This window comes from Embiotoca jacksoni, unplaced genomic scaffold (genome assembly GCF_022577435.1).
Source record: "Embiotoca jacksoni isolate LCO1_2020_lvr unplaced genomic scaffold, fEmbJac1.0.p SCAF_58, whole genome shotgun sequence".
In the NCBI taxonomy this organism is placed as follows: Eukaryota; Metazoa; Chordata; class Actinopteri; family Embiotocidae; genus Embiotoca; species Embiotoca jacksoni.
Genome location: NW_027185412.1, coordinates 1,465,071 through 1,487,570, shown reverse-complemented (window position 1 = coordinate 1,487,570; position 22,500 = coordinate 1,465,071). Strand labels below are relative to the sequence as shown.

At 46.8% G+C, this 22,500-nt stretch overlaps 2 protein-coding genes across 4 annotated transcripts in view; one reads left to right on the top strand and one right to left on the bottom strand.

The window, feature by feature from the left end:
* Positions 1 to 3,378, top strand: part of LOC138212651 (tumor necrosis factor alpha-induced protein 2-like) — a 35,718-nt gene extending 32,340 nt beyond the window's left edge. For 2 of the 3 annotated variants that reach the window (XM_069173114.1, XM_069173113.1), the window contains exons 12-15: positions 346 to 468; positions 606 to 761; positions 1,177 to 1,298; positions 1,541 to 3,378. In XM_069173114.1, coding sequence (XP_069029215.1) covers positions 346 to 468; positions 606 to 761; positions 1,177 to 1,298; positions 1,541 to 1,829 — 690 coding nt within the window. In that variant the 3' untranslated portion in view covers positions 1,830 to 3,378. The remainder of the gene's footprint in view (positions 1 to 345; positions 469 to 605; positions 762 to 1,176; positions 1,299 to 1,540) is intronic. The other variant, XM_069173115.1, reaches the window with a different exon arrangement.
* A 3,379-nt stretch (positions 3,379 to 6,757) lies between these two features.
* The window catches only part of col4a4 (collagen, type IV, alpha 4), an 18,862-nt gene continuing 3,119 nt past the window's right edge, over positions 6,758 to 22,500 (bottom strand). The window contains exons 4-42 of the mRNA XM_069173075.1: positions 22,393 to 22,500; positions 22,104 to 22,195; positions 21,888 to 22,044; positions 21,577 to 21,645; positions 21,413 to 21,448; positions 21,269 to 21,331; positions 19,884 to 19,964; positions 19,481 to 19,525; positions 19,150 to 19,212; positions 19,028 to 19,072; positions 18,884 to 18,937; positions 18,526 to 18,586; positions 18,304 to 18,408; positions 18,050 to 18,205; positions 17,760 to 17,849; positions 17,056 to 17,216; positions 16,892 to 16,964; positions 16,577 to 16,683; positions 16,090 to 16,273; positions 15,863 to 15,931; positions 15,649 to 15,756; positions 15,507 to 15,575; positions 14,895 to 15,044; positions 14,620 to 14,781; positions 14,355 to 14,522; positions 13,119 to 13,297; positions 12,727 to 12,790; positions 12,551 to 12,625; positions 12,321 to 12,428; positions 12,093 to 12,200; positions 11,706 to 11,777; positions 11,142 to 11,333; positions 10,948 to 11,055; positions 10,711 to 10,866; positions 10,148 to 10,396; positions 9,921 to 10,037; positions 9,639 to 9,827; positions 8,013 to 8,296; positions 6,758 to 7,018 (exon numbers count right to left, since the gene is read on the bottom strand). The exon at positions 22,393 to 22,500 is cut by the window's right edge and continues 27 nt beyond it. Of these exons, the coding sequence (XP_069029176.1) occupies positions 6,758 to 7,018; positions 8,013 to 8,296; positions 9,639 to 9,827; positions 9,921 to 10,037; positions 10,148 to 10,396; positions 10,711 to 10,866; positions 10,948 to 11,055; positions 11,142 to 11,333; positions 11,706 to 11,777; positions 12,093 to 12,200; positions 12,321 to 12,428; positions 12,551 to 12,625; positions 12,727 to 12,790; positions 13,119 to 13,297; positions 14,355 to 14,522; positions 14,620 to 14,781; positions 14,895 to 15,044; positions 15,507 to 15,575; positions 15,649 to 15,756; positions 15,863 to 15,931; positions 16,090 to 16,273; positions 16,577 to 16,683; positions 16,892 to 16,964; positions 17,056 to 17,216; positions 17,760 to 17,849; positions 18,050 to 18,205; positions 18,304 to 18,408; positions 18,526 to 18,586; positions 18,884 to 18,937; positions 19,028 to 19,072; positions 19,150 to 19,212; positions 19,481 to 19,525; positions 19,884 to 19,964; positions 21,269 to 21,331; positions 21,413 to 21,448; positions 21,577 to 21,645; positions 21,888 to 22,044; positions 22,104 to 22,195; positions 22,393 to 22,500 (4,638 nt within the window). The remainder of the gene's footprint in view (positions 7,019 to 8,012; positions 8,297 to 9,638; positions 9,828 to 9,920; positions 10,038 to 10,147; positions 10,397 to 10,710; positions 10,867 to 10,947; positions 11,056 to 11,141; positions 11,334 to 11,705; positions 11,778 to 12,092; positions 12,201 to 12,320; positions 12,429 to 12,550; positions 12,626 to 12,726; positions 12,791 to 13,118; positions 13,298 to 14,354; positions 14,523 to 14,619; positions 14,782 to 14,894; positions 15,045 to 15,506; positions 15,576 to 15,648; positions 15,757 to 15,862; positions 15,932 to 16,089; positions 16,274 to 16,576; positions 16,684 to 16,891; positions 16,965 to 17,055; positions 17,217 to 17,759; positions 17,850 to 18,049; positions 18,206 to 18,303; positions 18,409 to 18,525; positions 18,587 to 18,883; positions 18,938 to 19,027; positions 19,073 to 19,149; positions 19,213 to 19,480; positions 19,526 to 19,883; positions 19,965 to 21,268; positions 21,332 to 21,412; positions 21,449 to 21,576; positions 21,646 to 21,887; positions 22,045 to 22,103; positions 22,196 to 22,392) is intronic.

Sequence of the window (22,500 nt, the reverse complement as noted above, 5' to 3'; positions counted from 1 at the left end):
TTTAGATTAGTTAGTTTATATTCTAGTTTAGATTCGTTAGTTTATATTCCAGTTTAGATTCGTTAGTTTATATTCTAGTTTAGATTAGTTAGTTTATATTCCAGTTTAGATTAGTTAGTTTATATTCTAGTTTATGTTCTAGTTTATGTTCTAGTTTAGATTAGTTAGTTTATAATTACAGTAGAGTGGAAATGATCTCCTCATTAGAAAGTGAAAAAGTGATGATGAAGAATATTATAAAGTTCCACCGCAGAATCTTGGCTGTTTTTTAATGATGATGAGATGTAAAGTGATGAAGATGTGTGTGTGTACTGATGAAGGTGTGTGTGTGTGTGTGTGTTTCAGCCGTTCTTCGAGCGGCTTGTTAAGAGGAAGTGGTTCAACAACACTGAACCATACGAACAGATCGAAACTCTGATCAAAGAAGACTTCAAGAAATATCACAGGATGGATAGTCCTCCATACCAGGTACACACACACACACACACACACACACACACACACACACACACACACACACACACACACACACACACACACACACACACACACACAGTCATCCATACGGTAGTGATTGATTGACTGACTGATTGATTGATTGACAGCTGCTGGTGTCCGAGGTGCACCGCCGGGTGGTGATGGAGTACCTGCGCTCCGTCATGAGAGGCAGAATCATCTGCACGTCAATGAAGATGAGGAAGAGGATGGCCGGCCGGCTGAGAGACGAAGGCAGACAGATCAAAGTCCTCTTTAAAGACCTGGTCAGTAATGAAGGTCAAAGGTCACGGAGTGCTCTGTGTTTGCAGCGCCTCCCAGTGGCTCAAATCTGAAAATGAAAAAAACATCTGCAGAGATTTTAATTTAGTTTCAGTCAATTTCAAACAATTTTTTTAAAATGATGACAAATATTAAAAATGTTTGCATCTCAAAAGAGCAGATTTGATGTTTTTCAACATCTTCAACATCTGAAACTGAAGTGTGAGATCAGAAACACATGGACGTGGTTCAGTCCTCCAGGATGAGACCAGACAAGTTCAGTTCTGGAGCTGCTTCAATTCTTCTGATTTTAGGTTCCCTTCAGTATCACAGAGACGGTTGTCTGATTACCCATGATGCACTGCAGGCGTGAACAAATACCAGATGAAGTGGAGGACTGATTGTGGTGTTTGTGTTCAGGAGTCTCCGTCCAGCTGGTTGGACGGCGCTCTGCCTCACATCTCAGAGATCCTGCAGCTGGAGGACGTCCCGTCCGTCCAGATGGAGGTCGCAGTTCTGGTCCGAGAGTTCCCCGACGTCAGGTACCAGCACAGACTCCTCCTCCTCCAGCTCATCCTCTTTCCTCCCCCTCCTTCCTCCTCCTCCTCTTCCTCATCCTCCTCATCTTATCCCTAACCCTCCTCCTCTTCCTCCATCTCCTCCTCCTCTTCTTCCTCATCCTTCTTCTCCTCTTCCTCCTCCTCCTCCTCTACCTCATCATCTTCCTCTTCCTCCATCTCCTCCTCATCCTCCTCTCCCCCCCCAATCCCGCTTCTGTGTTCAGGAAGAAGCACGTGTCAGCCATCTTGAACATCCGGGGGATGACCCGTCAGGCGGAGCGTCAGGAGATCCTGAACATCGTCAAAGACATCGAGAGCAGCGACGGCGCCGCGGCGCCGCTGTCCCGTGACCACGCCCTCTTCGCCGAGGTGCCGGTGACCTCGGAGGTCCACTGCCTGAACGTCGGTCTGAGCCGCGTCGCCCTCACCGCCTCGGCCTGCTTCACCGCGCTGCGGCCACGCCGACGCAAAACCAGGACGGCGGTCCAGGAGAACCCGGACGACGGCCTGTGACCCGGTCCAGGTTCTGATTTCACTTCTTCTCGTTATCGGGTTTTCATCAGAACACGAGCCGGAAATACGAATTCTGATGAGGAGGAAACACGACTTTATTCTTTGCTGCAGTTCCTCAATCCGACTGCAGGGGGAGACACAGACTGACTGAACCAGTTTGACATGTGAAAAAGAATTCAGGAAAACATGTTTCAGAAACAGGAGGAACGTTGAGGAGGGGGAGGAGGATGAACATGATAAAGATGATGATGATGATGATGAAGAGGGGGTCAGAGAACATGACGATGAGGACTCGGCAGGATAATCAGCAGCAGATCGATGTTCGGCTGCTCGTCAATAAATAGATTGAAATCACAAAGTGTCTCGTTCGGATGGAAATTCACTAAACAAACGATTCAGAGACGTCGTCCTCAAATTTCACTAAAACTGTTTCGACTGCTCGACACTAACAGCTGCTGGAACCTCAACGTCTCTTCTAACGGTTTTATTTCTACATCTGACAAACGACTTCGTCAACAACGAGCTCGACAGTCGGACAAACATTTCCCGCTCTTTTCTAACAGACGTCTCTCTGAGCTGAAAGGCACTTTACACAGGATCAACAAAAGGAAAGCAGTTTTCTGTGCTGCAATGCATGATGGGACACCTTCTGGAGCCTGAACCGGGATCCAGGTGGACTTCTGATCCTTCAGTCAGATTCTGTTGCAGCTCTTAAATGTGTTCAAATCAAAGTGGAGTCTGGTTTGTAATCCACCAGCTGGAAGAAACGTTTTCTTGTTGCACGAAGGACAAAAGAAAGTTTGAATCAAAGGTACGAGACGTTGACGAAGACGTTGACGAAGACGAACACGTTGACGGAGACATTGATGAAGACGTTGACGAGACGAAGACGTTGATGAAGACGTTGACGAAGACGTTGACGAAGACGAACACGTTGATGAAGACATTGACGAGACGAAGACGTTCTACGAAGACGTTGACGAAGACGTCGAAGAGACGAAGACATCGACGAGACGAAGACATCGACGTTGATGAAGACTGTGACGAGACGAAAACATCGACAAAGACGTTGACGAGACGTGACGAAGACATTGACGAAGACGTTGACGAAGATGTTGACAAGACATTGACGAAGACATTGACAAAGACATCGACGAAGACGTCGATGAGATTGATTAGTTTTATTTTTTCTTTGAAATAATTTCTGTTGATTCAAGTTTAGATGTGAAATAAAAGGAGGTCTCACTCTGTTAACATTTCAGGGATCAAACAGGATTAAACATCTTTTGATATTTTAGCTTTTCTCACGCATTTCAGCATTTTCAGCTCAAAAAGTACAAAAAATGTATTAAAACTTTTTCCCTCTGATCTATTCCAAAACTAATCATGTTTATTGATCATGTTTCTCTTCAGTTTATGTGCTCCTGTGGTGTGTTCAGGGACCCTCTGATTTCTGAGCTTACAGGTTCGTTTGTGTTGTAAATGTGGATGTATGTAATGAATCTGTACAGAGATCAGCGCTAAAAGACAATAAAACAGATCCGATCAACGACGGCTCTTTTATTTCTACAATAAATCACTTTCTCGTCGAGGTTTAAATTTAATGTCTTTAAAGGAGAATCTGAGTGGATCGTTTTCTTCTGGAAATCTACCGACACTTTATTATAATTATTCAATTAGTTTTCTGACATTTTTAATAATTTTCAGGCAGGTTTTACAAGTTTTCTATCAATTATCTTTGCAGATATTTTAATAATACTTTTCACGTTTTGATGTTTTTGGGTATTTCAATTTTTTTGTCAAATATTTTACAGATTGGTCTCATATTTTCACCAACATCTTTTAAAAATGTATTTTAGTATTTTTCGGACATTTTTATATTTTTTTAAATATATTTCCGTTTTTTTGTGTGTGGATATTTTACTATATTATAAGTATGTAATACTATAATACTTCTCACATTTTATTATTTTTGGATATTTCAAATTCTTTAGGACAAATATTTTAATAATATTCTGATATTTTACAGGTGCCTTGTACATATTTTATTATTTTTACTGATTTTACAGAATCTTTCGTAATTTAAAAGAAAATTTTTCAGCTATTTCATGAATTTCTTTTGGACATGTTGGCTCATATTTTCCACTAATATCTGAAATGTTTATTTTCTTCCTCGGTCGCTGCCTTTGTGCGGATAAATTATTTCCTCACTTTACGGCGGAATGAAGTCACGACAATCAGAATAAAGTTTTAGTACGATTAAAAAAACAAACACACAAACGTGATAAATTTACAACAAAGTGAAGATTACGTTTTTAATAAAGTCACTTTTTAAGTCTCAAAATGATTTAAACGACATTAAACGAGTGAAAGTTTGATGTGATTTATTGAAGTCGTTCATCCACAGAGAGTAAAATGTTTCACGTGTGTTAGTGAGAAGTTTCCTCCTACAGAAATTAAAATGTCACAGACAGATTTAAATACAATAAAAACAGAATAAGGACCCAATGCCCCCCCACCCCTCCCCTCAAAGCATCATGGGAGCTGTAGTTATATTTAGACTTCAAGATCTTTGAATGTCGAGACGTTCAGGTTTCAAAAACTCGTTTATCTAAAAAACATGAAACATCTTTAAATAAAGTCATGACAGAAACCTACGATGACATCATCACGTACTGATTTGATAATCAATGTGATTTAACTGCTGACAGTCTGACACAATGATACTTTGAGTTTTGAAGTTTAAATCCTCAGGTAAAATAACAATTTTGATGTCCTTTTATTTTGGTGAAGGATGTGGGAGGGGCCTCACCGTGTAGTCATTTATCAAAATAAAAAACAAACAAATGTAACATCAAATAGCACCAACATTAATTTCTGGCTAAATAAATACTCTGATGACATTTACAGTAAAAAATATAAAACGGTCGAGCTCAAACATATTTACAAATCACACAGAAATCATCCAGAACCAGAACCAGAACCAGAAATACAAACTGAACTCAGACAAAAACCACAAAACCTGCACAAGACGTTTCCACGACGACAGACCTTTAGTTCTGTTCTCGTATAAAACGATCAACAGAGGAAATTCAACTTTTTCGATAACATAAAAACTTGACAGGATGAATGTGGAACATAAAAACAAGTTCAGCTTCTGGTTCTGGATCTGACCCGGTCCTGCTGTCGCCTGGTTCTGAGATCCGGGTCGTCACCGCTCATCTGTTCGGTGTTGGAGAACCTCGAGCTGAATCGTTTCTGTGTTTAAATGTGAAACTGAAGAACATGAATAAAGATGAGCTGAGGGAGGAGCTCCAAACATGGTTCAAGGTTTAATCGCAAATATATTCACAGCTTCGCACACGATTCTTCCTCTACGTACTCACAAAATACTGACCGACCAATGACACGCAGTCACAGCCTCGCAGCCAACCAATCAGAGTGTTTCTCAGCCGACTAATCAGGATGTTTCTCAGCCGACCAATCAGGATGTTTCTCAGCCGACCAATCAGAATGTTTCACAGCCGACCAATCAGAATGTTTCACAGCTGACCAATCAGAGTGTTTCTCAGCTGACCAATCAGAATGTTTCTCAGCCGACCAATCAGGATGTTTCTCAGCCAACCAATCAGAATGTTTCTCAGCTGACCAATCAGAAGGATGTTCAGTGCAGTTCCGGGCTGGAGGCAGGGCTAAAGTTCACGTGAGCGTTTGTCACTCTTACACTGTCACAACAACCAATCAGCTGTCACAGGAAGTGACATCAGCTTTGACGCTTCATCAAAGTTGGCGGGAAAATGTCGGAGGAATCACGTAAACATGTTCTATGTACTGTTACGTTATAAAAGGGGGTCGGAGAAGATGTGACTGCCCCCTGCTGGAAATACAGGAAATAATAAAACATGAATGTTAAAATGCTTCAGAGAAGTTACGTCCAGAAAAACCCATAAAAAAATTACAAAATTTGTTGTTACAGTCCGTCCAGGATTTCGAATGTTTTGATCAAAATTGTTTGATTTTGCAGAATTTTCTCAAACATTTCGATGTAATTTTTGTAGTTTAAGTGAGTTTTTTTGCTGTAAAATTGCAGAAATAAGACAAAATTACAAGTAAAGCAAAAAACTTGCAATTTGTTTACCACCTTCCTGATAAACAGTAAAATCGGGTGACTTCCTGTGATAATAATCCTGATGATATATTCTACTTAAAATCTGTTTTTCTTTCAGTTTTGGGGCTCAACATGATAAAAAAAAGAGTCTAAAAGTGATGTATCTTTCCAGAACAGACCGTCTGTCACAAAGAACGCATCTGCCAGACCCTATGTACTCTGTTTTAATGCAGATAAATAAATGAGGTGATTTATGATGTGATGAATGGAAGAAATGTTTTCTTCAGTTGGAGTCATGAACAAACAGTTCTGGGACGTTATTAATTATTAAATGCTGCAGAGAAGGGATGATGATTTATATCCCCATAATGCACCACTTCTCTCCTGTTCATCTTATTCCAATATTAAATCTCAGAAGAACAGTTGGACCTGTGAAGAGCTCTGTGCTGCGTTCACTGTCCCCCCTGAAGACTCTGTTAATCACAGTGCTGATGGTAACCGTGATGTTTCCATGGTGACTGGGAACATGTGACCGTCAGTGTGTGACGGTCCTCCAGAACCCGATCGCTGTTCAAACAGATCAATAGAAATTATTTCAGATTAAAATCCTTTCAGTTTGATTCAACACACTTATTGATCAACCAAACTGCTGCTGATCAGCACTGATGGATTATTGATCGACTAACTGATTGATTGATTGATTGATTGATTGATTGACGGCGTCTCTCCTCACAGAGACACGTCTCCTTCTGTCTGTCCCTCCATGGCGGTGAAGCATCTCCTCACTCCCTCATGCTGGAGGAGCCAGTGCCTCCCCCCCTCACTCTCCCCTCATGCAGACGTTGCACCTCCCGATGTTCTCCCTCTGCTGCCAGCTGCTGGTCAGCGTGGTGGAGGAGCTGTTGGAGGCGGAGCTTGTCGCCTCCACCCGGGTCAGCCAGAAGCTGTAGATGTTGGCGAAGTAGTGGCAAGTTCCTCGCGGCCCCTGACACTCCATGAAGGGCTGGGCCCTGAAGTCCGTCAGACAGCTGCCTGATGATGTCAGAGACTGGCCGCCGCCCTCGTCCCCCGCACCTGTATGCTGTCACACACACACACAGGAAATGACATCATCATTAGGTGTCCTCCGGAGAGATGGAACGTTACGGTCGGTCGGTCGGTCTAGTTAAAAGTTTAGTTCAGTTTATGTTTTTAAAGTTACGTTTAATAGTTTTGTAAAAGTTTCAATCTCATTTTGTTTAGTCGAATATAAATTGAACAGTTAGCTTCAGTTTAAATATTATAGTTTAGATTAAGGGTAAATTTGAGTTTAGTTTCAGTTCAAGCTTAACTTTAGTTTTATATTTTTTTGTTTAAAAGAGAGTTTAGACTTTGTTATATTATTTTGCTGTTGGACAGTTTGTTTTAGTTTAGTTTATTAGAGAAGTTTAAGTTTACATTTCATGTTGTAAAGTTTTAGCTTAGTTTGAGTTTAAGCTTAACTTCAGTATTACATTGTTAAATTTAAGAGTTTAGACTTTGTTTTATTACTTTACTGTAGAAACAATAGTTTAGTTTATTAGTGAAGTTTAAGTTTAAGTTTCATTGACATTTATGTCTTCATAGTTTCATTGAAATATTTAGTTTTAAGTTTAGTTTTGTTGAGTGTAATTATCTATCTATATCTAAGTTTAAGGCTAAGTTTTGATTTAGTTCACTTTTGTATTCCTGAGTTTAAAAGTGAAGTTTAAGCTTGTATTTCATTGGGTATAATAAAAATGTTTAGTAGCAGTTGAAATAGTAAATATAATCTCTACCCGTCATTTATATTTAATTTGGTTGTTTAATTCTCAAAATTTAAGAAGAAATAACGAGGGCATGCTGGGAATTAATGATATGGCTACAAAGCTGCACAGTAAACACCAGGAGGAGAGTTGAATCATGTTCCTCAACACTGGATGAACACTGAAATATTACTCTGATAAAGAGACTCTGAACACAAGCTGAAGTCTAAGTTAGGAAATAAAAATGGAAATCTTTCACTGTTTCATTTGACTCCAGAATAGAAATGTTCTGAGTTGTACTACGGTACCCACCATGAGGAAGGAGTATCCGGTCCACAGGCTGGTCCAGCTGGGGGGGCAGTCGGGCTGGTTGGAGGTCTGGCTGTGCAGGGCAACCGGTGACGAGGGGGCTTCACAGACCACGCAGCGGCTGATGTGGTCCTCGATGGAGGCTCCGTCCACGGGTATGCTGGGAACCGCCGCTGTCGTGGACAGCCAGTAGGACTTATCGTTGCGGCTGGCGTACGAGCAGGTTCCCATGTTGCAGGAGGAGAACGGCATGGTGGAGAAGATGCGCATACACGAGCCGGCCTGACCTGCAAACACAAAGGGAGAGTTACTGACAGCTGTCAAGACCAGAACCAGGCTCACTGTTGGACCTCAGAGTCAGGGTGTGGAATCAGTGTCGGTCCGGCAAAACTGGACCACATGGACCACCGTGGAGGGACGACGGGCGTCTGTCCAACCTGTCGAGAGTGTAGAGCAGGTGTGGAGCGTGTCGCCATGGTGACTGAAGGATTGTGTCTCGGCTCTTTGCAGATGATGTGGTTCTGTTGGCTTCATCGGACTGGGTTCTCCAGTAAGTGTAAGTCAGAACCTCCAAGTCTGAGGTTCTGGTTCTCTGCTGGAGAACAGAGGATTGTTCCTTCAGGTTTGGACGGAGATCCTGAATTGAAGGAGTTTCAGTGCATCGGGTCTCGTTCACAGTGAAGAGGACGGAGTGGGAGGTTGGCAGGAGGACCAGTGCTGCATCGGCAGTAAATCGGCCATGGTACCGGACAGTTCTGGTGAAAAGGAGATGAACTGGAAGGTGAAGGTTTCGATGTACCAAGTCGACATCCGGAGGGAGCCACTGCTCCTGAGATCAGGGCTTTGGGACTGTTATTAGACTGGTTTCTGGCCTGGTTTTGGGACTAGATTAAGACTTGATTAGAGGCGATTTTGGAGCATCTTCTGTCTGGTTTAGGACAAGTTTCAGTTCTAGTTTCAAGCTGGTTTCAGACTTTGTTTAGGACCAGTTTGTGACTGTTTTTAGCTGTTTTTCTGACCTGATTTTAGACCTGATTATTGGACCAGATCTATATTTTATTTAGGACTGTTTTTGGAACTGGTTTCTGATCGTCTCCGCCATCTGGGGGGAGCTCGGAGTAGGGCCGTTGCTCCTGAGATCAGGGTTCTGGATTTTGACCTGGGTTCAGACTTGGTTTGGGACTGTTATTAGACCAGTTTCTGACCTGGTTTTGGACCTGATGTTTGGGACTAGATCTATATTGACTATTGTTTTTGGACTTGGTTTCTGACTGGAGGGAGCTCGCAGTAGGACTGCTGCTCCTTTGGTTGAGGTCTTTCAGCATCTGATCAGGATCCTCCTGGACTCTTTCCATTGGGTTTCTGGACCCATCCAGCTAGTAGGAGACCCAGGGACAGAACCAGAACACACTGGAGGGATTCTAGATCCCATCTGGTCTGGGAACACCTCGGGATCCTCCAGGAGGAGCTGGATCAAGTTGCTGAGGAGACAAAAGTCTGGACTAACCTGCTGCACCAAGACTGGACCGGATCAGAGGAGGAGAACAGAGGAATATTGTTGTCTGTGAAACTGAACTCTGAACAGAACATGAAGTTGAGCAGAGATGATGTATGCATGTGTTTATATACCCAGGTCCTGAGTGTGGGCCTTCTCCTGACCCTCCAGGTACAGCAGACTGTAGCCCTCCCACACCACCTTCATGTTCAGGGGACAGGTGGGAACCTTCTTCGACTGGCTGTGTATCACCAACAGGAAGCCTGAGTTCAGGTTTTGGGTTGGTCCAGGAGGACCGTAGTCACCAATTGGACCTTGTTCACCTGAGACAGAGAGACCGTGACAGGAAGTTACATCATCAGAACAAATCAGGTGACAGAACCAATGTGTTCTGTTAAACATGGTGGAGGTCTCACCTTTGTCCCCCACGACTCCAATCTCCCCCTGCACGCCAGGATATCCTCTGTCTCCATCTGGACCTGGGGATCCCTCAGAACCGATCGGTCCCTCACATCCGGGATCCCCCTTCTTACCTGAAACACATCGTCATCCATCAGAAGGCTGCAGCGACATTAAAGGTTTCATTGAGACATCGGGACATGACCGTCCTCCATCGCGTCCCGGTCCACCTGCTGTTTCTCACCTTTAGGCCCAGTTTCACCAAATTCTCCCGGCAGACCTGCATCTCCAGCCTGACCAGGGGGTCCAGGTGGTCCTGGGGAGCCTGTTGGTGCTGGAGGTAACGTGGGGCAAGGGAACACTCGCCCTTTCTCCCCCTTTGGACCCATCGGTCCCGCTGACCCCTTCAGTCCTGGAGGACTACTGGGACCGGCACAACCTTCAGGACCCCGATTACCCGGTATTCCCATCAGACCTGGACTACCGGCCATACCTGACCACACACACACACACACACACACACACACACACACGTACACACAGAGTCTTTATCCGGTGTAACCAGGTGATCTCCCCTGTCGTTTTGTCAGCCTCCAGTCAGGCTTTTCACCACCGTCTTGGTTTTATGGATCCGGAAGAGACCGTATTAGGATGAGCTGGGGAGGAGTGAGGGGTGGATCTGACTGAGAACCTGAGGACAATATGCCCCGCCTACCAGACACCTAACTGCACCTCAGGCCTGTCAATCAAAAGTCCTAACAGGTCAGGCTGTCAGTCCGCATCATGTTCCCATGGAGACGGTCTCACCTCTCGGTCCTGGACCTCCAGGGATGCCCGGCAGTCCTTTCAACCCTGAAGCTCCTTTTTGTCCCGGTGGGCCCCGGCACCCTGCGTCCCCGTTGTCCCCATCGTCCCCAGGAGTCGGAGGGTTTGGACCCGGATCCCCCACGACACCGGCACACCCTGAAACATCAAACCCAGGTCAGACCTCCTCCAGCGTGTTTCTCTGTTTGATCTCGGTAAACCCGAACATTAAAGTCTGACCTGGCTCTCCATCTGGACCAACAAGACCAGGATCTCCATCTGGTCCCAGGGTTGGACCTATACAGTCCACTCCAGGATCACCTGGAGGTCCAGAAGCACCTGGAGGTCCTGCAGCAACACAGAAAGTTGCATTACTGACAGTTTGATGACATCACCGCTGGTCTGACGCAGTCTGCCACTGAGGGGAACTGGACCTTTGGATCCCGGGGGGCCTCTGGAACCGGGTGGACCAGGCTGGGACAACCCACGAGGACCTGGGGGACCTGGAGGACCCTTATCTCCTGGAAGACCTTTGCAGCCTGGAGGACCTGCGACACCCAGACCTGAAGGGACACACAGAAATTTAAGGTTCTGGTTCTTTAAAAGCAGGTCTACACGCTTCTGTCCTCAGACTGCGGTCCGACAATAAACCTTCATGTTCATCCTCAGCGAGGGGAGCCATCACAGGCGGTTCAGACCTTTGAGCTACAGTTCTAAAAGAAAGACGTTTTAAAAGAGACCAGATGATTGAAGATTGGAGGGTTTCATTTTTATTTGTTCACACAACGAACTTCCTCAATCTTTATTTTAAGAAGCTCCTTTTTACAGGTTTTTGTTGACTAAAACCGAGCCTGAGGCTCCAAAACCTGACCCAATACCTTCTGTGGGGACCTGTCGGGTTCCGTTCAAGGTTCTCCTTTGGTCACATATCAGCAGGTTGGACAATGTTTGTTTAGTGTATGTGTGTGTGTGTGTGTGTGTGTGTTTGAGGGTCCTACCTCTGGTCCCCATGTCCCCCTTCACTCCTTTCAGTCCGTCCAGTCCGTGAAGTCCCAGCGGTCCAGGAGGACCTGACACAACAAAAACACTCAGAAAAAACAGCTCACACACCGGGTGTCTGACGGACCACCGGACCACTAACACCAGACCACCAGACCAGCGAACCACCAGACCACCAGACCACCAACACTGGCGGGTTCTCAAAACAATACAATCATAAACAACTACAGAAGTACCAACAACATGATGTTTGTGAAATAAGTCATCGTGGTTCCTGGAGAACCTCCTGCAGAGGAAGGACTCATTCGGTGTTTTTATTTTGACAGAGTCAGAAAACCTGACTCTGCCTCCAAGATCATGGTTCTGCCAGGACGATGGGTTCTGACCTTGGAGTCCCGAGCAGCCCTGCGGACCCTGCGGACCGTCGGCGCCCGCTTTACCAGGAAGACCTGGAAGACCTCCACGACCTCTGGGACCGGGTGGTCCGACCACACCTGGTGGAGACAGAGACACTCTGAACGGGTCGGGTCACTTCGGGACAACACGAGTTCAACCGTCTTCATCACTGAAGGTAAACGTTGCTGTGATCTCATGACGTGGTGCAGCTTCAGTACCTAATTCACCTGGGTCTCCACGGAAACCTGGGTCCCCTTTACATCCTTTTTGTCCAGCAGAACCAAGGAAACCTGGTCCTCCAGGATCTCCTCGGGGTCCAGAAGCTCCTGGAGAGAGAGAGAGAGAGAGAGAGAGAGAGAGAGAGAGAGAGAGAGAGAGAGAGAGAGATTTGGATATATGTTTTGGGTTTGAATCTCTTGCGGCTGCACAACCAGAACCGGATCATCACCTGAGTGCCCAAAGTCTCCAGGAAGGCCCTTATCTCCAGGTGGGCCAGAAACCCTGGTAGAGTCTCCTTTATCACCTTAAACACAAAGACACACTTTACACGACATACCTGCACAAAGAGCAACAAAGGGCAGATCAATGAATCTGCAGAGTCATGGTGGCTGGGTGACCTCGTACCTTTGGGTCCCGGACATCCTGGGCGACCGGACTCTCCCGGTTCCCCCGGACATCCCGGGTCACCCTGCGACCACAAACGAGAACGGATTAATATTTCTGATCACAAGCATTTTCTGAACAAAAGAGAAACTTCCTGATTCTTTGTTTAAATGTCTTGAAGAGCTCTGAAAGTCGAGTTTGGGATCTCGTGCTGTAGAACCTGACGGGTATTGATGACTTTATAGTCAGAACTAATTGTCCCAAACCACGAACACGTCTGCACGAGCTCACCTTTGCCCGAATTCTCCATTTGTACCATTTGTGTTCTCGAGAACTGAACAACTCTTTTAGGTTTTAAGGTTCTGGCTCCATTGTTTTCTGAGAAATCATGACTTCAGAAACTCTGATCTTACCTGGTCTCCGGTCTCTCCGGGGAAGCCAATGAATCCCGGAGGCCCGATACGTCCAGTCGGTCCTGGAGGTCCTGGTTCTCCGTAGGATCCTGGGTGTCCCAGAGGTCCTGCAATACCTGGGGGTCCATTGATGCCAGGGTATCCCGGCTTACCTGTAGCTCCTTGTGCACCTTTACTTCCTGTAGAGAAAGAAGGTGTTTGATTCAACTAGAATCGAGACGTCAACCATCAGTGATGTCATCACCCATCAGTGATGTCATCGTTGGTTTGTGAATGTTAGGAATCCTCCAGTTCAGATTCTGTTCGTCACCATCTTTGATAGTTCGGAGCGGTTTGGAGCAGGAAGTGACCATATTTGGATGAGCTGGGGGAGGAGCCAGCGGTGGATCTGACCGATCTGATTGGAAACCTGACGATACTACGTCCCGCCCAGCGATAGCTGTAACCTGACTGCACCACAGGCCTGTCAATCAAACAGACACGCCCCCAAAAACAGGTCTTCTTGAATCTTCTTTTCTAATGAATGAGGGATTATTTTCAGATGGACCTCCAGAAAACTAATAAGAAGGAGTGACTTTAGCTAACAACACCGAGATAACTGATGGACACATTTTATTCACTTTGGATTTGATGAGAGAAGTTGAATGGGAGTCTATGGAGCCGGAGGCTTTTTGGAGCCGACCTCTAGTGGCACTCGCTGGTATTGCAGCGGTAAGACACTTCTGTATTGGCCTCTTTTGTCAGACCTGTGGTGTCGTGATTTTGGTCTGACCTCGTGGTCCAGGGAATCCGTTGAATCCAGTGGCTCCTGGTTGTCCTGTCTCTCCTTTGATTGGGACAAAGTTGGTGTCTCCTGGAGGCCCTGCGGCGCCTTTACAGCCTGCAGGGACATATTTAAAAAGGATGTCAGCTCGACATCTGTAGAAGTCCAACTACAGTACTGCAGGAGTACTGTGTTAATATACCATACTGTAGTAATACTACAGTACTACTGCAGTAGTACTACAGTATCACTCAGCGGTCACCTTTCTCTCCTTTCGGCCCTTCACATCCTGGAGCTCCGTCTCGTCCGTTAAACCCTCTCTCCCCGGTCCTTCCCAAGGCTCCAGGGGCCCCAGTCCGTCCCAGGGCCCCTGGCCCTCCGTCCTGGCCCCGGGCCCCGATCACACCTGAAACGAGTGCTTCAGTAAATCTGCTGTCAGGAAACATTCAGCCGTGATGGTGGGAGGAGCTCACCTTTCTGACCACTGGGCCCCGGCAGGCCTGAGTCCGCTTCGGGGCCAGAGGGGCCCGGAGGCCCGCGGTACCCAGGAAAACCTGGAGAGCCCGGTTTACCGAGAGGCCCTCGAGGACCAAAACCTGGAGGGCCCTCGACCCCGAGCTCTCCTTTCTCCCCCAAAAAGCCTGAAAAGAAAAATTATGACATCACAGTCTGATAAATTAAAGGAGCATTTCGAATAAAAAACTGTTTATTATATCGTATATGTGAAGCAGAGTTTACCTGGGGGACCAATGGGTCCCTGGGGGCCAAAGCGGCCCCTTGGACCAGGTTTTCCTGCATCACACTGGTCAGATGAGGATCCGGGGGGGCCGATAACTCCCGGGGCCCCATCCTCTCCTCTCTGACCCTTTGCTCCGGGGTCTCCAGGCAGACCCAGGATACCTGCACGGACACAGGAAATAACTGAAGTAGTGTTTCTGAGCAGTGAGCTTCAACACATCCTGACCTCATTCACTCCTCCTCCTCCTCCTCCTGCTCCTCCTCCAGTAATTCACCTGCTTGTCCATCTGTGCCGGGGGGCCCCGGGACTCCTTTAGGTCCCGGAGAGCCCAGAGGCCCCGGGAAGCCGATAGGTCCTGCCGGCCCGACATCAGAGTTCCCTGCTGGTCCGTGGAGTCCAGGAGAACCTGGGAGCCCCGGAGAGCCTGGTACACACAGAACATACTGTAAACACTCAGACTTGTTGGTCCAAATCTCCTGAACCTCCGTCTGTTCCAGCATTCATCCATTCAAACACCAGAGGAACTTCTGGAGGTGTTTCCATCACAGGAACTTTCCCTACAGAGGGGGAACTTTTGGAGGAACTTGCAGGTCGACTGGAAGAACCAAAAGAACAGACAACTAACTGAAGTCCTGAGGAGGCAAAGGACAACTTTCAGAGAGAACTTATTTTGATATGTCAGTGAACTAATCTTCTGAATCTTCAGGGGATTTTGGTTCTGCAGATACATCATACTGAGAGGAAACCGATTCGGGTTCAACCAGACCAAACAAAACAGGTTTGAAAAGGTTCTGTGTCAAATCGTTTAAAGGTACAGACATAAAAGTTGAATGTGACCTTCAGGTTCCTGACAGACTAGGAAGCATCGTACCCGGACGCATCGTACCTGGATCTCCACCGTAACTGAAGCCTTCACGTCCTTCGTCTCCGGTGTCTCCTACAAAACCTTGAGGTCCTGCAGGAGGAGAGGAAATAAGTACAGATAAAATGATTATGTACAGGACAGGTGTGACAGGTGTGACAGGTACCTAGTCTCCCAGGTGGTCCAGGAAGTCCGTACTGTCCTTTGTCTCCTTTAGATCCATCTGGTCCAGTGATGCCACGAAAACCTGGAGGACCTGGAAGACCTGTGTAACCTGGAGACGGACAGGTGAGACAGGTGAGCAGGAGGTCAGACAGGTGGGTAGGAAGTGAGACAGCTGAGCAGGAAGTGAGACAGGTTAGCAGACAGATGTTGCGTACCTGTACTCCCGGTGTCTCCCTTCTCTCCGGGGGCCCCGGGGTTTCGGGGTACGCAGGGCAGAGTGTCACCTGCAGGAAGAGGAGGAGTCAAGCAGGAAATGGGAGGGGGGGTGAAGTAGAGAGTGGGAGGAGTTCCTGGGAAGTCCCTATCTTGATCCCCTGGTGGTGTTCAGTGGTAGTGCAGTTTAAGGTACTTCAACATTGACCTCATCTGGAGGTTTACTTACCTTTGACTCCCTTAGGCCCCGGGAAGCCAGGGAACCCTGCAGATCCCGGGTCCCCAGGGAGCCCCTGCTGTCCCACCACTCCCACTACACTTGGTCCTGGTGGACCTGAAGGTCCCGAGAGTCCCTTTGGCCCTGAGGCTCCTGTGGGGCCTGTGTCCCCAGGAGGGCTGAGGGAACTCTGCCCCTGAAGAGAAACAGAAGAATAATGAGAGGGTGAAGATCATTCAGGACAGCAGCGCCCCCTGCAGGCTGGGATGTGAATATATTTATAATAACATGTTTGTTGATAATCATGTTCTATGTTTTGGAACAACTATCTTGAAGTTTTTAAAGGACGTAATGTTGCCACGGATACAATGACTTAGCTGTGGGCTACATTAGCCTTTCTTTTAGCAAACATCTGTTTAGATTTTGTCTTTTTTTTTTTTTAACTCTTTCACATCATCAAGTCTCTTATTTCAGAGTCAGTGTGACTCAGGTGACTGACCGGAGGGCCGGGGTTTCCTGAGGTCCCCGGGGACCCGTCGAGTCCTCTCCTCCCTGAGAATCCTTGTCTCCCTGGAGGGCCCGGCTGGCCCCGGTTTCCCTTCTCACCTGTAGGCAGAAGTCCAATCAGAACCGCTAACACAAAGACATGAAGTCATTCATTCAGTCTCCATTTCTTCACTTGTTCAAATTAACAGCATCTAGTTTAGTATTTATAAAGAAGTTATAAAGTTTGTGTCTGATAAATAACCATAAACTAAACATGATGTATAACAAACAAAGAAATACATCAGTTCATCAGTAAAACTGAACTCACCTTTAATATCCACCACTGTGAACTCTCCCTTCTGACCTTTGAACCCTGTGACGCCTCGAAAACCAACCGGACCCTGCAAACAAACAAACAAGCAAGCAAGCAAACAGGGCAGTGAGCTCCAAGTTTGCTGAGATGACCTTTGACCTTCCTGCCAAGTAACTCACCTGTTCTCCGCTCTCTCCTGTGTTTCCAGGTGAACCTCTCTCTCCTCTCAGGCCCGGGGCCCCCGGAGCTCCGGGGAACCCTGGAGGCCCCATTTCACCCCTGGGACCACGGAGGCCCCTCAGATCGACCGGGGGACCACAAGAACAGTCGCCGCCGCCACCTGAAACCCATTAAACTTATAAAGGTAGTGTGAAGTGTGTACCATGGCGTTCCTCAGGAAAGCGTCCTGGAGCCTCAGCGCTTCCTGTTTAACCCGATTTAAAGACATTTGTTTGGACCCGGTTCTTTTTTGGTGTCCCAACTTTTACTGTGTTGGATGAATTTAAAACCTTAAACAACGTCAAATCATCTAACGTGGACAACTGTTCTCCAAATATGATGAATACACAACAACAGATTTTATATTTAATGACTTCAGGTAGAAGTCACTCGTGGAGTTCCTGAGGGAAACGTCCTGGAGCCTTTAATCAGTTTAATCAGACGAGAGCCTGAAGCAGCACTCTGTTTTTTTACCTCTTCAACCTTTTTTACTTTTAAATTCAGGAAGCAGAAGTCATCGTCACACACCTGTCGTGATGTGAGGTGACTTCAAAACCTTCTTCAAGCATTACAAATCCTAACCAACAGAAGCCCAGATACTTTTTTACCCATTTACATTTCTATTGGTCTAAAGAGATATACAACAATATGTCCACACACTGACCTTTGAACCCTGGGAAGCCCTGAGCCCCTGGGGGCCCCTGTGCACCTGTATCTCCAGGCTGTCCTGGGACCCCGGGAAGACAGTATCTGCCTGTGGACACAAACAGGAAGTGAGTTGGACGACATCGGGAAGTGATTAGTATTTCTTATCAATATTTAAACATGAAAACAACTTCACTGAACTGATATGAATGACTTTGGATAATGACATCACCAGTTGTGTCTGACAGACAGTTGTGACATCACAGGTGTAATCTGCAGGTATACACTGACAGGTAGAAACTTTAGTACCTGGAATACCCGGCTCTCCTCTTGGCCCTCTGGGTCCAGGACGTCCTGGTTTTCCAGGTTCTCCCGGTGTGGGCCCATCTGTATATGTCTGTCCTGGATCTCCTTTGTCCCCATTGGATCCTGGAACTCCTCTCTGACCCAGAACACCAGCCGGTCCTGAAGAGAACAGAGAACTGTGACGCCACCTTCAATCTCCAGGAAACATCAACCTCATACCACCTTCAATCTCCAGGAAACATCAACCTCACACTGACCAGGTATTGATCTGCCGGGGGCTCCTGGGGTTCCGTGTATTCCCATCACCCCCATGTCTCCTGGAGGGCCTCTCAGTCCGAGATCCCCGGGGTCCCCGACGACACCTGGAAGACAGGAAGCAGCCGTCGTCACCACAGTGATGACATCACACCAGAAAGGACACAAAGTAATGAGGACACAAAGTGATGACATCACACCAGAGAGGGTGTATTGATCCATACCGATGTGTATGACCTCTTCGTCCTGAGGAAGGCCTTTAGGACCTGGATCTCCCATCATGCCCTGGGAACAGACAGACCATCATCATCATCATCATCATCATCATCATCATCCTCATTATCATCATCCTCATCAACCTCATCCTTATCCTCATCATCATCATCGTCATCATCGTCATCACCATCGTCATCATCATCATCCTCCTCATCCTCATCATCATCTTCATCATCATACTCATCTTCCTCATCCTCATTCTCATCATGTGCACTTCCTACTTCTGACAGACCCCGCCCCACAGCGACATTGAAAAAGGAGTGAGATCACAGCCAGAGAACCGGAGAACCGGAGAAGCAGACTGACCTTCGGACCTTCTCGTCCGATCAGTCCTGGGAGACCCGGGCTTCCTCGGATCCCCTGAAACACACAAACCCAGTTAACACACCAACGAGGAACCAGAACAGAACCTGACGAAGAACACACAAGAACCGCAGGGTTCTGACACACCTTGAACCCTTCCTCTCCGAGCAGACCGGGGACTCCCAAAAAACCCTGAAACACAAACACAACACATGAAGACAGAACCTCCGCAGAACGATCCACCATGTGAGGGGGCGGGGTTAACTCACCCTGGGTCCAGGAAATCCCACAATCCCCTTCTCTCCTTTGATCCCGGGCAGTGCATCCAGACCCTGGACCAAAACACACACAACAGCATCACCTCCACCGTCTTCATGTCTGACACTCCAAGTAATAACGCTCCGTTATCATGTGACCACTGAAGAACACGGATCACAACCGTAGGAACCACAACGGGTTCTAGATGTTCTGGATAATCAGCAGCAGCTCAACATTCTTTAAACACTCAAGAACAAACACTTAAAGCACACAATGTTCATCATCACCAGGAGAACCTTGATAATCAGGAGAACCTTGATAATCAGGAGAACCCAGTCTTACCGGCAGTCCCTGAGCTCCACAGACTCCTTTATTCCCTTGAGGGCCCTGGAGAACCAAGGAACCCAACATGAGAACCCAACTTTAGAAGCCAACATTAGAACACAACTTTAGAAGCCAACATTAGAACCCAACTTTAGAAGCCAACATCAGAACCCAAAATTAGAACCCAACATTCGAACCCAACTTTAGAATCCAACATTAGAACATTAGAAGGTGGAACATTAGAACCCAACATCAGCACCCAACTTTAGAACCCAACATCAGAACCCAACTTTAGAACCCAACATTAGAACCAGTTTACAGTTTCACAGTGAAAATTCAGGAACCACAGTAGAACCATATTAGAACACACATAACAAAGGCTGTGATCTGATTGGCTGGCTCAGACTGAAGTCCCACCCACCTCCTCTCCTTTGATGTACAGGTCCTCTGGAGGGTCAACATACTCAAACGGCCCCGGAGGCCCCTGGAGGCCCTGATCCCCCTGTGGACACACACGGTACTGCAGTACTACTACTGCTGACATTACACAGTACTGCAGTACTACTACTACTGACATTACAGAGTACTGCAGTACTACTACTGCTGATACTACATAGCACTACAGCAGTACTACTGCTGATAGTACACAGTACTGCAGGACTATTACTGCTGACATTACACAGTACTGCAGTAGTACTACTGCTGATACTACATAGTACCACAGCAGCAGTACTGGTGATACTACACAGTACTGCAGTACTACTACTGTTCTACTGTACTAGGTGAGTATTTGTACCTCATCTCCTTTCTGTCCGGGAAGCGATCGACCTTTTTCTCCCTGAAACACAAACATCCAATGGTTCTAAGAACAGTGAGTCAGTTTCACATGTTTATTGATAATAAACATTAAAGTGGAGTTTAAACAGCAGCACACAGACAGGACGTTTTCAAAATACTCTGCACTACAAAATATCATAAATAATGTTCCAAATAAATGTTCAGTTCTCTAAGATGATGTCAGCAATGCGGTCACTTCCTGTCAAAACAAGGGTAATCAGAAGTCCTAAAATACTACTATTATAATACTACTATATACTGTGTAGTACTTACAGGTGGACCTCGAGAACCAGGCAGACCGGGGAACCCCTGCACACACACACGCACGCACGCACGCACGCGCACACACACACACACACACACACACACACACACACACACACACAGATGTTATTCACACGCAACATGATACTAAAAACTTTACATGAACAAGGACGAAGGACGTTCTACACCGTATCTCAGAACGTGGTAGAACAGGAAGTGGAACCATTCTGGGCCGTATCTCAGAACGTGGTAGAACAGGAAGTGGAACCATTCTAGGCCGTATCTCAGAACGTGGTAGAACAGGAAGTGGAACCGTTCTACATCGTATGTCAGAACGTAGTAGAACAGGAAGTGGAACCGTTCTACGTCGTATCTCAGAACGTAGTAGGATGGAAGTGGAACCGGTCGAGGCCAACACCGCGACACCGATTGAAAACGAGATGTGAAGAATCTCAGGGCGGTTCTAAACTCTCTTCTTTGGGTTCCTGCAGGTTTGTGTCCGTGTCTTCTGGACGGACATCAGAGACAACGACGTCTTCTGAAGTCTTCTGTCTAACTTCCTGTTCCTTTTCAGCTGATGTTGCCTCCCTGAAAACATCTGGAGTATAGACCAACCCTTCACATCTGGAATATATATGTGTATATATATATTTATGTATATGGAAGATATGAAGTCTTAATTACAACATAGTTGATGTTACTCACGTTGGTTCCGTCCAGTCCTGCCGGACCCAGAGCTCCTATCGGGCCTGGAAACCCCTGTTCACCCTGCACACACACAGAAACGGTCACAGGTCACCTGTTGTTGTCTCCTCCGTTTGTTGTTTGTTTGTTTGTTTGTTTACTCACCTGCAGACCAGGCAGTCCACCGGGCCCGGCGTCTCCCTGTCAGACACAAACGCTGCTGTTAGTTCCTGCCGTTCAGCTGCTGCGGTGTGTGCAGGTGTGTGCAGGTGTGTGCAGGTGTGTGCAGGTGTGTGCAGGTGTGTGCAGGTGTGTGCAGGTGTACTTACAGGTACTCCGGGGTACTGGATGAAGTTGATCGCCAGGTCTCCTGGAAATCCCTTCAGTCCTGGAAAACCCTGAAGAATTAGACACGGTTACCATGGTGATGACAGAATACTACACTACTGATACTGCAGTAAGTGTGTACAACTCCTGGTCCACAGCACTGAGAGAAGAGAAGCTCATCCTCTGTGTTTAGGAGCTGTCTGATGGGGATTTAAAGAGTTCTTAAATCTGCAGATATTTGCCTGGAGTCTGGTGGAGGAATGGGAACAAGTACTGCACATTCAACTGAAACCTGAAGATTTCTGTCACAAACTGACGACTGAGCGATCAGTGTCTGGTACTGAGGTTCTGACCGGTTCTCCATCGGGTCCTTGTGCTCCAGGAAGCCCAGTTTCTCCTCGCTGTCCTCTGGTTCCGTTACATCCGTCCAGACCTGGAAAACCGGGACCTCCAGCAGGTCCTGGATGACCCTGAACACACAAACGCAAACAGATGCTGACAGTGTGACATCACCAAGTCACAGCTGGACCAATCAGAGGAGCTAGCTGATAGGTTGAAAGAGGTGGGACTTCTTACCGGCACTCCCTCCAAACCTGGAAAACCAGGAACGCCGGCGACTCCCTGAAAACACAAACAGAATGTTAGCAGAACATTAGCAGAACTTTTCCCTGTTCTACAACTGGTGGGGTGAGACACCATGTGACACTAAGGGGAGCTGTGATTGATCAGACCAAACCAACAGACTTCTACTTCTGTCGGCCATCTTGTCTTGGCATCAGAGAATATTAACGTTCTGGATCAGAACCGTATTTATTCACCGAGTCTCCTTTCAGTCCTGGAGCTCCAGTCAGCCCTTCGACTCCTTTCTGGCCCTTCTCTCCTGGAGGTCCCTGAGGGCCCGGGAAGCCCGGTGGACCCTGAGGTCC